Source organism: Amphibalanus amphitrite, unplaced genomic scaffold, assembly GCF_019059575.1.
Source record: "Amphibalanus amphitrite isolate SeventyFive unplaced genomic scaffold, NRLGWU_Aamphi_draft 000680F_arrow, whole genome shotgun sequence".
NCBI classification, from domain to species: domain Eukaryota; kingdom Metazoa; phylum Arthropoda; class Thecostraca; order Balanomorpha; family Balanidae; genus Amphibalanus; species Amphibalanus amphitrite.
Window position 1 is genome coordinate 357,784 of NW_024882174.1, and position 17,217 is coordinate 375,000.

General features: G+C 53.2%; 1 protein-coding gene across 3 annotated transcripts in view; it reads right to left on the bottom strand.

Annotated features, from left to right (window-relative positions):
- Positions 1-1,163: 1,163 nt before the first annotated feature.
- Positions 1,164-17,217, bottom strand: part of LOC122364511 — a 16,611-nt gene continuing 557 nt past the window's right edge. The window contains exons 1-5 of one of the 3 annotated variants that reach the window (XR_006253559.1): positions 12,614-14,832; positions 12,171-12,242; positions 7,657-7,689; positions 2,715-2,890; positions 1,164-2,233 (exon numbers count right to left, since the gene is read on the bottom strand). Coding sequence is in view for 2 of the 3 variants with exons in the window: in XM_043334943.1 (XP_043190878.1) it covers positions 2,228-2,233; positions 2,715-2,890; positions 7,657-7,689; positions 12,171-12,242; positions 12,614-12,683 (357 nt within the window). In the remaining variant the exon portion in view is untranslated. Of the gene's footprint in view, positions 2,234-2,714; positions 2,891-7,656; positions 7,690-12,170; positions 12,243-12,613; positions 14,833-17,217 lie in introns of those variants that run through there. The other 2 variants (XM_043334943.1, XM_043334942.1) reach the window with 2 other exon arrangements.

The window sequence follows — 17,217 nt, forward strand, 5'->3', positions numbered from 1 at the left end:
ACCGCAGCCCGGGGGGCGTTTTTCGCCCCCCCCCCCTGTCTAACTCCGTAAATAAGGGAGCTACGGTAACAGAAGCGATACCAAACGAAAGGTCCTTACGAGACGATTCTAAAGCACCTAAAATTTTGACCTCAGGTCAATTTTCAAGGTCAGAGGTCAAGGTCAAAGGCAAAAACCGGCACATGTGTAGTGATCTCAAAGTAAGCCTTCTAGAGGACGGCAGGCCGCAGGCAGCATCAAACCGGAAAAATTGGGTGTCAAACGAAAGAAGAGAACCTGAGGATTTCGAAAATGTGCTCAAAATCAAAGGTCAAGGTCAATGTCACGCTGAAAAAAAACGACGCGAGCCCATGTGTAACGAGAGAGGCGATACGCCATTCGAAGTGGAGTAAAGCGTGCTTCAATCCAAGATAAATAAAATCAATCAAATCACATAAATTAAATCCAAGCACATACAAATAAAATGTTTGTAAGGTGCCGAAGTTCAATGGACCATTTCTGCGGTCAATAATGAAGGCAATATGACGATAAAGTCCAACTGAGATAATCGTTGGCACGGATGTGGCCAAAATCGGGCACGAGCAGGACCAGAATTTGGCGCAACTGTATATCACGAACGGGATCCAATGCTGGAACGAACGGCATCAGCGTCAGGCTCAGCACCATAAGCTGGTACAAATGGTGAGGCAATTCAGGCTCGAACTACAGAACAGTCAAGCATAACTAGTAACTACCGTAATCTAACACGAACAGTTATGAGACCCGGCACCAGAACCTGGTACAAACGGCACCATTTTGGACTGGAGAGCGTACCGTCACCAGGCACGAACGGTTCCAGAATATGGCGCGATGGTATGTACATCAGGAAAGAACGTTACCATAACCTGGCACGAACGACATAGGATCAACCATGGAGACCAGAATCAGACACGAACGGTAAAACATAATGGACAATAACGGGTATGCAACGGCGCAGAGCAGTTGAGAGGCCACCAGCGGCGTCCGGCAGGAGCCGAGCCGGTCGGCCAGCGCGCCGTCGAGCCGCGGGCTGGCGCCGCCCGTCAGCGCCAGCCCCGCCTGCAGCTCGCCCACCGACGGGCTCCGTGTGGACATGTGCAGCGTCACGCCAACGGCAGCATGCCGCTACGGTGCAAAAAGGTTCATTTTCTGACGACTGACAGTGTATTTCAATAAGGACACAAAAATGCAGCTGCCGGACTGGCCACCCTTTGCCGACCACACATGGACCGACGGCATCGGGCGCTGCCACTGGACCCTAGCACAGACTCGATCGGATCAACACAATCTTACACCAGGCACACAACACACAACGGATCATGGTACTCAAGTCCGTGCCATCGGTGTCACTCAACAAAAACGGTGCTTCTGTCTCAATGTAAAACTCAATGTATGTACTTACTGACGCCGCGGGCGGCTCCGGGCCGCGAGTCCCATCCGGACCCAACCCAGCACAGCCCAGCCCCCGGCCCGATTCAGCCCTATCACCGGGCACCGCTGCCAGTGCCGAACAGGGAAGGACGGACACCAGAGAACAACTGATGACAACGGACTTACGAGAACTTACAGCATCGAAACCATTATGAGGAAACACGTTATCGAGATACACAACAACCCATACACACTTCACACGCCATCTTGACGCTCACGACTCCGACGTACGCTAGGCCGCTGGCCACCCTTTGCCGACCACACATGGACCGACGGCATCGGGCGCTGCCACTGGACCCTAGCACAGACTCGATCGGATCAACACAATCACTAGACTTACACCAGGCACACGAGACACAACCGAACATGGTACATGCGTCCGTGCCATCGGTATCACGCAGCAAAAACGGTGCCTCTGACTTCTGAGCTTGATAACCAAACTCAACAAAAACGGTGCTTCAGAGCTTGACAACCAAACACCGGACACGGCCAGCAGGACCTACTGCAGCGCCTCGAGCGATCCTGACATAGGCCATGTGGCGGCTGTTCACTGGCTGCCACAGAGAGCACTGCTGACGTCGCGGGCGGCATCGGGGCGCGGGCAGGCACATGTATTGTCGCCGCGGGCGGCATCGGGGCGCGGGCAGACACATGTATTGTCGCCGCGGGCGGCATCGGGGCGCGGGCAGACACATGTATTTGACGCCGCGGGCGGCGCCGGTCCCCAAGTCCCGTCCGGACCCAACCCAGAACAGCCCGGCCCGGCCGCTCCAGCAGCTCACTCCTGAGGGCAGGGACCACCGAACTGATGTTAGTTACGCCGTGAAATCGGACGGAGTCATGGAGCTATGTGAAGGAAATACAATATTGAGCCTATTACGGTTTTCAAAAGCGTTTTTTTCAGCGACGCGCTAGCTCCACCAGGGGCGAAACGGCGAGGGGGTCGTACCCCCCTCGGCCGGCGCGTATGTAGAAAACCAATAGGTCCGGCGAGGGTTAATACCGCTGGAATTTGGCTTATTGAAGTAAAAAAATGCGGTTGGAGCTCTGCTGGCTCCAGTTCTATGAACTCAAAAATAGGTCACCTTATCCACACTTACATAGTTATGACAATGAACATTGAAGAACTAACTGACGATTGACTCAGTTAGTATCAAGGAGGAATCATCCCTTGCACGCCTAAAATAAGCAACCGAATATAGCGCATCGCAACAAACATACGCGCCAAGTACAAAGAAGTGCATCAATACATTGTCAATACTTACTGCCTTCTGTTTAAGTTTGTACATCTTGCATCTTATGTCATTCAGATTATGGCCGTTGAACGGCTCCCTCTTGTACAGGTCTCTGAGGTCATCCATACTGGGTACCCGCCCACCGCGGGCTTTCAGTATCGCCCGCAGTCTCTGCACTTCGGGCACAGACCACTTTACATATCGCTCTGAAAAAATAAAGAAATGTTAACCCTGTTATACGCCTTGACTAGCCTGAGGCAAGTTTTTTACCAGCGCCGTGACGCTCTTCCAATCACAATACATCGATGGAAGGACAAGGGTGCATTCACAACCTTTCTAGTCAGGTAATGGGCCGCCCTACAGTTATACACGTTGTCAAAGGTGAAAATTATTCTATTGTGACACCGTTGACGAACTTCCTGATAGACAAAAAGGTAAAACACAACCAATTACTGGTTGCTTTAAATGATTTTCTCACAGCACAAAATATTTAACCTCAGGCCATCACCTTTGTTTCAAAGAGTTAACTTTCTAATTACATACTTATTCGGAAACACTGACGCCCGGTGTGATACCGACTTTACATCTGTTATACCCGCATGATATACTTTCGTCTGCTCCGGGTGATTTAGTGATAAATAGCAGACATGGTTGTTTAGTTCAGCACTGCTTAGCGGGCATCAACCGGGTAAACGGGCCTACCTAGAGCGTCCAAACAGTGTTGCGGTAGAGCATCTCATCTTCCGTCGGAGAGGCCAACAGCCTGGTGAGACTACTACAGAATATGTGTCCGCTTTGCGAGCACTAGCCAATATATGTTACTTCAGGACGATAAATTAGACATCGGCAGCCACATCAGCCGCACAGCACCAGCCGACGTCCGGCGCTCGGAAACGGAGGAACATCTGGCCACCCTTCCAGACGACGCCGTGTAGGTATGGAGCGACGGCTCGGCGGAGGGAGGTGTCTCAGCCAGAGGGAGTGAAGCGTTGATAATCCTCCCCTCGGGCGAGGAACACGAGCTCCGAGCCCCCGCAGTCAAGATATGCAGCAGTACCCGCGCTAAGCTGGTGACGATCCGCGGGGCTCTGGAGATGCTGCTACAGCTGGAAGGCGGCCCGGCGGAGAGCCCAGTCATCGTCTGCTCAGACTCGCAGGCGGCGCTCGCCACGCTGGCGAGTGGTGCTGGGAGTCAGACGACCGACGGCACTCGGTGCCGCCGTATGGCGACTGCTCCTGACTCCGAGTCCTCATACAGTGGATCCCGGCACACTGCGGAATACCCGGCAACGAAAGGGTGGACGTGCTGGCTAAAGTGGCCTCCAGCATGTCGCAAGCCGCCGTCCCGATGGACGTCCGCTGCTTCGTAAAGGCTGATTGTTTGAATTGGACAATTGAATTGGACAATCATATACGAATTAATTTCGTGAAGGCTGTCAGCCTTGGCCGCTCCGCCACCAAGGCATGGCATCGCAGCTGGACAGACAGCATCTTCAAAAAACATTATGGGAGACCGGATGCCGATGCCGGTGCTTCTGGTGTCTCGGGACGAGGCGGTTAACGTCCACCAGCTGCGGGCGGGACACTGGAGCCACTCGTAGAGTTATCTGCGCAGGATCGGACGCCACCCCGAGCGCGAGTGTCCACAGTGCAGCGACCTGGCCTGCCCAGTGCAGTGGCGCGCTGCCTGGTGTGCCGCGAGGGTCCGGACACACCGGAGCGCGTGTTGCTCGGGTGCCCATGCTTGGCCGGAGCGAGGCTCCAACTACTCGGAAACATATGATCGGACCCTACGCAGCTTTGGGACGGCGGTGTCGTGGCGGCCTTCAGCCGCGGCTACCTCAGTCACCGAGAGCCGTTGGGCTACGGCCGGCCATGAGCCGACCCGCGGAGAACAAGAGCAACAACTTCAGGACGATTGAAGATAAGACGATCAGATACCTCGTGGTGGAACAGATCCTGCATCATCATCTAGCGAAGTTCCTGCAAGACGGTGCCCTCACCCTGGAGAAGGTGCTCGATTTGTGTGAAGCCTACGAGCGTTCAATCCTCCAGTCGTCTGATGGCTCGTCATGAACACAACGCAGTGGCTAATATCAGCCGACAGCCGCGGTTGACAGAACACCCAGCATCTGTAGAAGGCCATGCGGGAGCTAGGGGCTCGCTGACCATGCCAACAGCCAGGGCCCCTCAGTGTCCTGCCAGACGAGTGACCTGACGCGTCTGTGGAAGGAAGTCACTATGCTGCAGTCGGAAAGAGGAAGTTAACACGAGTGAAGAAGGCCACCATGGCGTTTCATGTGTTGCAGTGCAAGGTAAACACCTGCAGTAAGTAAGGTGACCGGCCCTGTCATCCTGGAGGCAGAGAGGCGTAGGCAAGCGATGACACTTACGGTGGATGCTGGTGAAACCTGCTCGACCTTGAGACTTTAGTGCAGAGTACGTCTGCCGTCTCTAGGGATGCACTTACGAGCCATCCACATCCAACCTCCTCAGGTTCGGGAGAATGCATTTCAGCGTGACAGGTAAATACTCTGCGACGTCTGCGTGCCACAGCCCGGTACCAGTCGGTGGATGCCAGCCTCTTCCTGGTGGATACATGGCCGCTGCGGAAGCCATCACAGGCCTGGGTCTGATGCAAAGCTGGGTGTCACCATTTCCCAACATCAGGTGAGGTCTTCACCATACAAGAGGAGGGGGATGCGATTCTCCCGACCATCAATGGCTACCAGCATTACAGCATCCTCGTCCCAAATGTCCCATCCTCGTCCCTAAGCCCACGGACTACAAGCTGCGCCGTCTTTTGCTCTCTGTTCGAGATGAGGTGCAGGAGGAGCGGAAGACATCGTGGAGAAGATTGAAGCGTCCTCATGGGTGAACCCGCAGGTCTTCTCTCGCAAATTCAACGGGCAGCGTTGACATCAGGTGGCCCAACTCACATATTGTGGCTGAGATATATCCTCTTTCGACAATCGAAGAGTACCAGGCTCGACTTCATGGCAGAGTCTACAGCAACATCGATCTCCGGTCGGCATGTGAGCAACTGGAACCCCATCCGGAGAGCAGGAACATCAGCGTTCATCTCGCACGGTGAGTTGATACGATTTCTGCAAATCACCTCCGGCCTGGTCTCGACAGACTCTGCTTGCCAGAATCTCCTTCACAACTTGTTTAGGGAGCTCAGAAGTTTCCTCTCGCTGACTTGCTGGTCGAATCGCTCCATCCCAGTCTGCGCTTACATCCGACAACTTGCTGTGATTCTACGGAAGGAGTGCTGTTAGAGTGGATGGGGGAAGAGTCAAGGTTCCAGACCATCAAAAATGGTACCGAGCAGCCCGGTTCTGACGCCCTTAAACCGAGACCTACCGACAGTGGTGACGTCACGGCCACGCGCATCCGAATCATTCATTTGATAGCACTGCTGGGTGCTGGTGCCATCATGTCACAGCTGTCCTGACGGCTCAGTGCTTTGTCCTGACGAGCGGTGCTCTTTGTCCGACCGTGAGGCCCTCAGTGCCGTGCAAGCAATGGAGCGGTGGAACGTCTACCTCTGAGGGCGACGTTTAACACTCCGGACTGGCCAGTCCGTGATGAACACGCTCCTCGCCTAAGTTCTCAGACTGGGCGGGAGCACCTGTTGCTAGGTGGTAGGCTCGAATGCTACCGTACGTCTACGAAGTGACGAGCGCCCCTGCCAGCAGGATCACTGTCGCTGACGCACTGTCACGCCAGCGGCTGTCCACTACAGGGCCCGTAGAAGAAGCCGATGAGGAAAAGGTCGTCATCTGCGTCAGGGGCGAACACCTATCACCGCTAACGGAGAAGAAGGTTCGAGAGGCAGCTGTAAAGGACCCTGAGGGGTGTTCACGGGCACCGCACACTGCTGCGTGCGGTGTGTGCGGTGCGTCCAGCAGGCGTGGGGGTAGGGGATGGGTAGGCGGCTCTGACGTCACGGCTGCGTGCGGTGAACGATCCGCTGTGGCCAGTCCCGACCGGCCACAGCGGTCGCTGTGTGCGGTGACGGAAGGCTGACGTAGGGACGCAGTGGGCGGAGCTTGGAGGCTGTGTGCGGTCCGACCGCACACAGGGCCCGTGAACAGCCCTCAGCTCTCCAGCAACTGAGTGACGTCATCCTTTCCACTTCAGCAAAACTCGTCCCCTGCTGTCATTTCGGAATTCGGCAACACCGTGAGACTTGCTATAGGCATGTCGTGCCACTCTCCGTATCTCAAATCGTCCATTTGATACTGATGTCCATTGATACGGCTTTAAAGATGCTTCAAAGACGGCAAAAACCCATACGTCCTCGCGACCGAACAGGATAAACTCAATGCAGACAGCATATAACCACATGTCAAAAGCCCTCACGTCGTCCTTGTGTAGTGTAGCGACGTATTGGGTTTTGACGTTGCAAGCATTTCATAATCTGCAAGAACTATGGGTTTACCGACGTGGATTTTGTCACTGGCACATAGGTTAGCCATGACGTGGGGTTTTCGCCGACGTAGTGGGTTTTGACTGTGTCACTTCCGTGCTTTTCAAAGACGTGTGAATTCCAAAATTTGTTTTTCCTCTCCCAAAAAGCTTTTTTTGGTTTTTGAAAAAAATCCTCATGGCATGAAATAGAGCTTTGCAAGCTGGTCACAATGGTGTAAAAAACGAAAAATGACCCAAAATTGACATGTGGGGTTTTGACTTTGGACGGCAGAATGTGTTGGACTTGGTGCTTCATGCTTCCTTGTCTGCCGTTTCTTTGTTTGTTAGCCATTGCCGCAAGATACATAGGTGCCTCTACTATCGAGTAAAAAATCGGGAGGGGCAAACCATCAACTTTATTGTTTCTTTGCATATAAAAAGGTATACAAATTTAACAAAGAGGGTATTTAATGCAGGAAATTTCAATACGTTTATGAAAATAATGCAACACGTAAAGCTGATGCAGGCGATGTAAGGCGCCAAACCTTTCACTTACTTTTTTTGCGGTCCTTCTTCCGCTGTTCATGGCCTGTGGACATTAAAAATATAGTTAACATTAGGAATAGAACCACTTAACCATGTAATTCTGTTAACATTACATGGTTATGCATGAGAACATAAATTTGGCCGGGGCGTCGCAAGTCCATCTACGACACGTCGCAAGTTACGACACATGTCCCGTCGCAAGTTGTGTCGTAGCGAAAAAGGAGGGATGTTGAGGAAAGAGGGTTTGTCGGAGGATACGACAGAACGTAGCTACGACGAGGCTTAAATACCCGCTTTACTCGAGAATTTAACCCGCGCACCGACGGGGGGGGGCGGATATCCGCCCCCCTGAGGTTTTTCGCGAATAGCGGGAAAACCGTGGCGCGTAGCGCCGCGAAATTTGGTATGACTATTCCCTTATCAATTTTACACATGGTGTGCAAGTTTGAACCTCCTACCTTTCAAGGTCAGGTCACCAGGTCACTTTGAATGACCCAACCTCAAGTCACTTTTTTGCAACTTTGTCACCGTGCCAGAGCTACAGTAGATGTCGGAGGCCTTTGAAAGTCGCAGGATGTTATTAGGTCATTAGTAGCTACAATTTGTATATCTCGGAATTTTGATATCGGTGACCTAAGGTCAGGTCAATTTCGCGACCTCCCCATTATAAGTCAATGGGGGAAAAATCAACTCCCTGTTTTTACCACTAAAACGGGTCGGAATGGCCCCATATACCATACATGACTTCATATACGATCAACCTTCACTACCTTGAGGTCTGTTTTGCTGTTGGGCAGCTGTGAGGTCATGTGACGTCATCAAAGGTCACCAAAGGTTTTTGGCCAATAACTCCGTACAGGAACAAGATACAGACGCGTGGATGGTCTCATTGTGTTCAGCTCGTCAAGACGCATCGAATGATATACATGATGACCTCGAGGTCACGTGACCTGAGGTCAACCTTTGACCTTGACCTTTCGAGGTCAACATATATATCATTCGATGCGGATTGACGAGAGGATCACGATGAGGCCCTTAGTTTGTTCCTATCTCGACTAATTCGAAAGTTATTCGAGAAAAACTATCTCCATATTTAGCGCCGCCATTTTGACTTTTTCGACCCCTGTGACGTCATCTTTGACCTGACCTGAAAATGACCTTAGTAAAAATTGTAGATCTTGACCGTGCGTATCCGATGCCGTTTACCGCTTGTCGCTATCTTGCTTCGTTCTCGAGATCTCAGGGGGGGGGCGGTCATCCGCCCCCCCCCCCGTCGGTACTAAGTTGGCGCAGACCCCCGTCGGTGCGCGGGTTAAAAGGACACGATCAGCTGATCCCGTAGTAAACGTCAGTAAGGTCGAAAACTCTATCACGCATAACGGAACATTCGCCTTTCTGGTTTGAGAGCTTATGAGACAGCCAGGTCAAGCATGTTCTCTGATTCTGAAGCTTTGTCTCAACTGGGTGACTTGTGATCGCTAACGCTCACATAATTTGCCATAAAATTTGGGGTCGATCACAGGAGATTCGTGGCTAAAGAGCATCTAGAAGCTATGCTTTAGAAGAAATGAGTTCAGAGAGTTTGAAGTCACAGAGAGGTAAGAGAGTTGAAGTTGGAGGTCACAATTGGAGGTTACAGAGGTCATCTGGGACACGTCAGGTCACAGAAGTCAACTTGGGGACACGTCAGGTCACAGAGGTTAACTTTGGGTCATCACAGAGCTCAATTGGAGGTCAACTGGGACACGTCAGGTCACAAGAGTCAGCTTGGGGTCATCAAAGAGCTCAATTGGAGGTCACGGAGGTCATCTGGGACACGTCAAGTCACAGAGGTCAACTTGGGGTCATCACAGAGCTCAATTGGAGGTCATATGGGTCATCTGAGATACGTCAGGTCACAGAGGTCAACTTGGGGGTTATCACAGAGCTCTATTGGAGGTCATGGGGGTCATGAGACACGTCAGGTCACAGAGGTCAACTTGAGGTCACCACAGGGCTCAATTGTAGGCCATCTGGGGACACTTCAGGTCACAGAGGTCAACTTGGGGTCATCAGAGACCTCAATTTGAGATCAGCTGGGACACGTCAGGTCACAGAAGTCAGCTTGGGGTTATCAGAGGTCACTTAGAGGTCATAGAGGTCATCTGGGACACGTCAGGTCAGAGAGGTCAACTTGGGGTCATCACAGAGCTCAATTTGAGATCATCTGGGACACGTCTGGTCACAGAGGTCAGCTTGGGCTCATCACAGAGCTCAATTGGGACACGTCAGGTCACAGAGGTCAGCTCGGAGTCATGAGAGAGCTCAATTGGAGGTCATATAGGACTCGTCAGGTCACAGAGGTCAACTTGGGGTCATCACAAAACTCGGAAGTCATCTGAGACACGTCAGGTCACAGAGGTCAGCTCGGAGTAATGAGAGAGCTCAATGGGAGGTCACGGAGGTCATCTGAGACACGGCAGATCACAGAGGTCAACTGGGGTCATCACAGAGCTAAATTGGAGTCATGGGGGCCATCTGAGACACGTCGTTTTTGGAATTGGGAGAATCTTTTGGGGGATGCCCCTCGCAACGTCCAAGATCGCCTTTCTGGACTCGCCAGTAGTTGCTGGAATGATATAAGGCTGCTTTGTATCCCTGAATACCCCAATGAATTTGAATATAACATATTATGCACCATTTTTAACACTCGCTGGCACGGATTGAGGCCTCACAGATGACCCGTCGGTTCAAGCTCTATAACTCGCGTTAGCGTCAACGGATTGTAACCAAATTTTAACTCAAGTTCAAACAATTTTACACTAACCATGTAAATTTCGTGACCATGGCCCGAATGACCTGTGACCTGTGACCTCTTCCTCAAAGCAAGGTTAGCTTACGACACAACTTACGACTGCTATTTCAAATTCGTAAGTTGTGTCGCAAATCAGGCAACTTGCGACAGGCTTTACTACTTAAAGGGACTATCCCACCTTTAACATGGGGTTTGAGTTGAGATAGCCAAGTTTGCGGCGAGGTTCAGAAACCTATATCTATCTAGGTTGCAACCCCCGCGGCCTCCTGGTGTTGAAGAAATTCGTTCCCTTCATTTGAAAATGGGCCTTGTACAAGGCCCTATCTTCAACATGGAGCGACCGTTAGTGTGACGTCACCTCGTTTAGTCGTTCTGATTTAAATGGGTTTGTTCGTTGAAAAATCGCTTAAAACTTGGTCTGAACTTTGTTGTGGTGCCTACAAAGTAAAAAGAATCTGCTTTATGACAGTAATGTGGCCTGGGGAAGGAGGTAATTTTGGGCTGTGACGTCACATATTTGAAAGTTTGTGTTTGGAATATGGGAAGTCTAAGATGTTTAATGAAAAATAAATGCCAGAACCGTGTTCCTGGTCATCCAATCTATAAAGTCGGGCACAATTTAACTGGTTTTAATAACATTTTAGAAGGTGGGATAGTCCCTTTAAGTAACGCTACTCATCGATTGATCCCTCCAAAAACGACTTACTACACAACTTGCGACACGTCGCAGTTACGACGAGGCTTACGACGCTCTGGATTCCTCCGGCCAAAAAGATCTTTTCGCTTCATGTCTTGTTAAAGATTTTGAGTTTGTCGTTTCGTTAGCACGACGTCCCCTAAACCTGCACCTGTCTACTGCTTTTTTTTTGCCACCCCGAACAAGAACGACTGAGGGGGGGGGGGGGGCTTGATACGACCCCACTTACGTTTCGCTCCCATGGAACTAAAAACAGCAAATTTTCATGGGAAAGGGGCTCATGAGTCCTCGCTCCCTAACTACATCAATATTTAGAGGGTTTGCATGATAAAAGCCAGCATTAAAAATAAAAATGGCGCTTTTCAGCACGAAACGCTACGTGTCTCGAAAAAAAAACATAAAAGCTAGAACAATTAAGATAGCATTCGATAACTTAGAACAAGCCCTATCGAGCTTTATCAAAATATTTTGTCTCAATACGTTAAGCTCAAGATTTCACCAAAGGAGACGCAGTGAGTGTTGCTTAAATACTTTTTTTGCATATGACATTTCATATGTAACAGATTTAGCAAAATTGCAAACGAGGCCGAGGGTAGACGAGGTTGGGTGGCGGGCGGCGCTTCACGCCGCCATCGAGCTGCTATTGCAAAAAAAAAAATCACCATGGGTCGGATTCCCTCCCTCCTCAGACGGACGTGAGTAAAGGCATTCTCGCATGGACAATGCAGTTATTGAGCGATACGCTTATTATCCTGCATCGATCGCAGTGCTTCAATAAATGCATATGAACTCACCTATGCAATTGCCCTCCCACTATAAAACTTCAGGCCGGACTATAGTCTGTTCCATATCAAGCTTGCGGTCGGAGTCCCCTTGGCAGTTCCAGGCAATTCGCTGAGCGCGCTACTCCATTCAATAATTTGAGTCTTAGAATGTAAGATGTATGCACAGAAATCACGCACTGCCTTCAACAGAGCACTTCAGCCGCAAGCTTGACATGGAACACACTATAGATGTAGTGAATGCGCCTCACCTCCTTCATCGTCCTCTTGGCGATCATCAGCCGGACCGCCCTCATTTTCAGAGCCTGGCTCGTCGAAGTCCTCTGAAAAACCGTCTCTGTCAGATTTAAGAATATGTGTGATGCAAAATAAGTGCCTGCCATAATGGGCAAGCATTTCTGAAAAAAAACGCTGAACGGAACATATGTGCTACGGTGGTACCCGGACTGCTTTGGCTATCCGCGCTCGTCCTTAATCTGAAGTACAGCACCATGGGTCTGCATATAACCTAGTAGTACCAGTGAACTTTAACGGTCTTACATTGCCTTCGCTCTGTACGATTCTCTTCATGGTGTTATTGCATTGCCTCTTTAACACTACATTGCAAATTAATGCTTTAACTGCATGAAATGTCTGCTAAAATGACAGACGAATGGTGATGTTACGATTAGCACATGTACAAACGATTAGTTACCTTCAGTGAGCATCTCCTCCAGGCTCCGTCCGCTATATTTTGAGAGGCATCCTTCGTCCAGCTTCATCATCAGGATGGAGGCACGCGTCAGTTCGTGAGTAGCGTCTGACAGTCTGTAGTACCACGATGCACGTCTTTGTCATGTCCCATGTGCCGGGTGAGCACCTCCATATCGAATTCACCCATCTCTAGAATCTGGGACGTTGTAGCACAATATTTCCGTAGTTTTGTTGCATGGAAGAGATCTGCCCTGTTTAGTGCCATGTCCGACAACTGCTCTTTAAGCACCACGCCTGCGTTGTAGTGTCCTGTAGTCCTCGCCAGAGGGTTTGCGAACAGATACTTGTTATCCTTGTCAATGTACGTCTCCCGGTTGTCTACCAGTAGCTGCAGCGGAGCCGCGCAGTCGCTCGGTATCAGGGTGGGGACCTTGTTCCCGCACTTGCCGCGGGACATGACGACGTCGAGCTCGTTGAACAACTTCTTTTCTGTTTCACCCATTGACTTGTTCACTTCTTCTACCGTCTCTTGTTTGTACATCTCTCGGTTGATCCATGATTGCAGCAGGATGCTGCTAAGCTCCTTAGGACGGCGTTTGTTGAATACTAGCAAACGGGCGAGAACCGCTTTGCTCAGCCTTGCATAGTCTGTCATGCCATGTATTCCCTTTTCTGTCATTTCTTTCACTCGTTCCTTCATTTTTTCGGTGAAAAGCTTCAAATCGCTGGTAAAGGGCAGCATGTCTTTCTTGTCATACTTGTTCGACTCGCGGTTCTTCAGCGCTACGCTGCTGATCTTCACATTCCAGAATTGGTCCACGTGATACAAGAACGCCTCAGCATCTTTCACTTCGCTTTCTTCTTTCTTGATCAGCGCAATGCCCTTCTTGAGAGCAGCCAGCTGTCGTAGTTCGCCTCCAATCCGCATGGCCTTTGAAGGAGTTTTGTATGTGGGCAGCCCCGTGTGGGCGTTTAGCTTGTCCTGCTCAAACCCACAGACGGATTTGGTGGCACTTACAACCGTATCAAATCCTTCGCCATTGATCAGCTCTTGCATGCTCTTTCCGGCTGCTTGGACAACTTCGCCCATCATCCTTAGGCGCTGGCTTATCTGCGCAAAACCCGACCTTCCAAGTTTCGCGTGCAAGTTGGCACCCCACTTCTTCAGGAGTTCATCGTTCTTTATGGTCTTCGTAACTGCATCGTCGTGCATACGAGACAATATGTCCTTGTGATACCCAGTATTTTTCTTGGCCGTCACTCAGGAGCGTCCGGCTCTCTGCCAGCACCGTGGGAATGTCTGGGCATTCTGTTTTGCGAGCCACACAGTGATGTTTTATGTGCTGCATCATGTTGGTTTTAACCACAAAAAGATAGCAGTAAGGACATGGCACGTAGTCGTCCACGGACGCCTGGTCCGACTTCCTTCCCAAGATCATGTCACCTTCACCCTTTGTAGGACGAGTTTGTTGTGCTCCATGTTGCCTTTGTTGATCATCACGGTGATTTTCATTTTTCGTTCCTGCTCAGAATCACACTCCTGTATATCCTTGACTTCCTTCTCGTCACGGTGGACCGTCTTGATATGGCGCCATATCAGATTTCTCTTTTGCTTGCAATATATGCAAACATTTTTTTTCCGCACTTCGCCGCACGATGCGCCGTTCCTCGCCGACTGAGATGTACGCGACTGAGAACTGTGCTGGGGCGGAGCCACCTCAACACCGTCGCTGACATCAGACTCAGCTCCCTGTTCTCCGTATTCGTTCTCCTCCAAATGGTGGTTCTCGGGAGCCGTGATCTCTGTTTGATTGCACATCAAGTGCTCAGGAAAAGTCCATGTGCCATGGTCCCCTGCATCCTGGACTGAAGCCCTCGAAGTAGAGCAGGTGGGTGACATAAGGTCGTACTCGCTTGCAGAGAACGGCGTCATGTCGATCAGTTCAGTTGGCAGTGCTGTTGAATAAGAGGTTTTTACTGACCCACAAACTCCCGTCTCAGAGGTAGGTGGGGAAACACGAGACGGGGCTCCAACCGTCGCCCCAGTAGTTGTACACAGATGAAGAGCATCCCATCTTCTAGCGTCCGGGGTCGGGACGGGCGGCAGGCCTCCAGCCGCAGTCTCGGAAGTCGCACGCAGATGACGGGCATCAGCCCGCCTTCCCGCTTCAGAGGTCGGGACGGGCGGCGGGGCTCTGGCCGCAGTCTCAGAAGTCTCACGCAGATGAGCACCCACCTTCTAGCGTCCGCGGTCGGGACGGGCGGCGGGCCTCCGGTCGCAGTCTCAGAAGTCTCACGCAGATAAAGAGCATCCCACCTTCCAGCGTCCGGGGTCGGGACGGGCGGCGGGGCTCCGGTCGCAGTCTCAGAAGTCTCACGCAGATGAAGAGCATCCCACCTTCTAGCGTCCGGGGTCGGGACGGGCGGCGGGCCTCCGGTCGCAGTCTCAGAAGTCTCACGCAGATGAAGAACATCCCACCTTCCAGCGTCCGGGGTCGGGACGGGCGGCGGGGGCTCCGGTCGCAGTCTCAGAAGTCTCACGCAGATGAAGAGCATCCCACCTTCCAGCGTCAGAGGTCGGGACGGGCGGCGGGGCTCTGGCCGCAGTCTCAGAAGTCTCACGCAGATGATGAGCATCCCACCTTCCAGCGTCGGGGTCGGGACGGGCGGCGGGGCTCGGTCGCAGTCTCAGAAGTCTCACGCAGATGATGAGCATCCCACCTTCCAGCGTCGGGTCGGGACGGGCGGCGGGCTGGTCGCAGTCTCAGAAGTCTCACGCAGATGAGAGCATCCCACCTTCAGCGTCCGGGGTCGGGACGGGCGGCGGGGCTCCGGTCGCAGTCTCAGAAGTCTCACGCAGATGAGAGCATCCCACTTCTAGCGTCCGGGGTCGGGACGGGCGGCGGGGCTCCGGTCGCAGTCTCAGAAGTCTCACGCAGATGAAGAGCATCCCACCTTTAGCGTCCGGGGTCGGGACGGGCGGCGGGGCTCCGGTCGCAGTCTCAGAAGTCTCACGCAGATGAAGAGCATCCCACCTTCTAGCGTCCGGGGTCGGGACGGGCGGCGGGGCTGGCCGCAGTCTCAGAAGTCTCACGCAGATGAAGAGCATCCCACCTTCCAGCGTCCGGGGTCGGGACGGGCGGCGGGGCTCCGGTCGCAGTCTCAGAAGTCTCACGCAGATGAAGAGCATCCCACCTTCTAGCGTCGGGGTCGGGACGGGCGGGGGCTCCGGTCGCAGTCTCAGAAGTCTCACGCAGAAGAGCATCCCACCTTCCAGCGTCCGGGGTCGGGGGGCGGCGGGGGGCTCCGGTCGCAGTCTCAGAAGTCTCACGCAGATGAAGAGCATCCCACCTTCCAGCGTCAGAGGTCGGGACGGGCGGCGGGGCTCGGTCGCAGTCTCAGAAGTCTCACGCAGATGAAGAGCATCCCACCTTCTAGCGTCCGGGGTCGGGACGGGCGGCGGGCTCCGGTCGCAGTCTCAGAAGTCTCACGCAGATGAAGAGCATCCCACCTTCCAGCGTCCGGGGTCGGGACGGGCGGCGGGGCTCCGGTCGCAGTCTCAGAAGTCTCACGCAGATGAGAGCATCCCACCTTCTAGCGTGGGTCGGGACGGGCGCGGGGGCTGGCCGCAGTCTCAGAAGTCTCACGCAGATGAGAGCATCCACCTTCAGCGTCCGGGGTCGGGACGGGCGGCGGGCCTCCGGTCGCAGTCTCAGAAGTCTCACGCAGATGAAGAGCATCCCACCTTCCAGCGTCCGGGGTCGGGACGGGCGGCGGGGCTCCGGTCGCAGTCTCAGAAGTCTCACGCAGATGAAGAGCATCCCACCTTCCAGCGTCCGGGGTCGGGACGGGCGGCGGGCCTCCGGTCGCAGTCTCAGAAGTCTCACGCAGATGATGAGCATCCACTTCTAGCGTCCGGGGTCGGGACGGGCGGCGGGCCTCCGGTCGCAGTCTCAGAAGTCTCACGCAGATGAGAGCATCCCACCTTCCAGCGTCCGGGGTCGGGACGGGCGGCGGGCCTCCGGTCGCAGTCTCAGAAGTCTCACGCAGATGAAGAGCATCCCACCTTCTGCGTCCGGGGTCGGGACGGGCGGCGGGGCTCCGGTCGCAGTCTCAGAAGTCTCACGCAGATGAAGAGCATCCCATCTTCTAGCGTCCGGGGTCGGGACGGGCGGCGGGGCTCCGGTCGCAGTCTCAGAAGTCTCACGCAGATGAAGAGCATCCCACCTTCTAGCGTCGGGGTCGGGACGGGCGGCGGGGCTCCGGTCGCAGTCTCAGAAGTCTCACGCAGATGAAGAGCATCCTTCCAGCGTCAGAGGTCGGGACGGGCGGTGGGGCTCCCGCAGTCTCAGAAGTCTCACGCAGATGAGCATCCCACTTCAGCGTCAGAGGTCGGGACGGGCGGCGGGGCTGGCCGCAGTCTCAGAAGTCTCACGCAGATGATGAGCATCCCACCTTCTAGCGTCGGGGTCGGGACGGGCGGCGGGCCTCCGGTCGCAGTCTCAGAAGTCTCACGCAGATGAAGAGCATCCCACCTTCCAGCGTCAGAGGTCGGGACGGGCGGCGGGGCTCCGGTCGCAGTCTCAGAAGTCTCACGCAGATGAG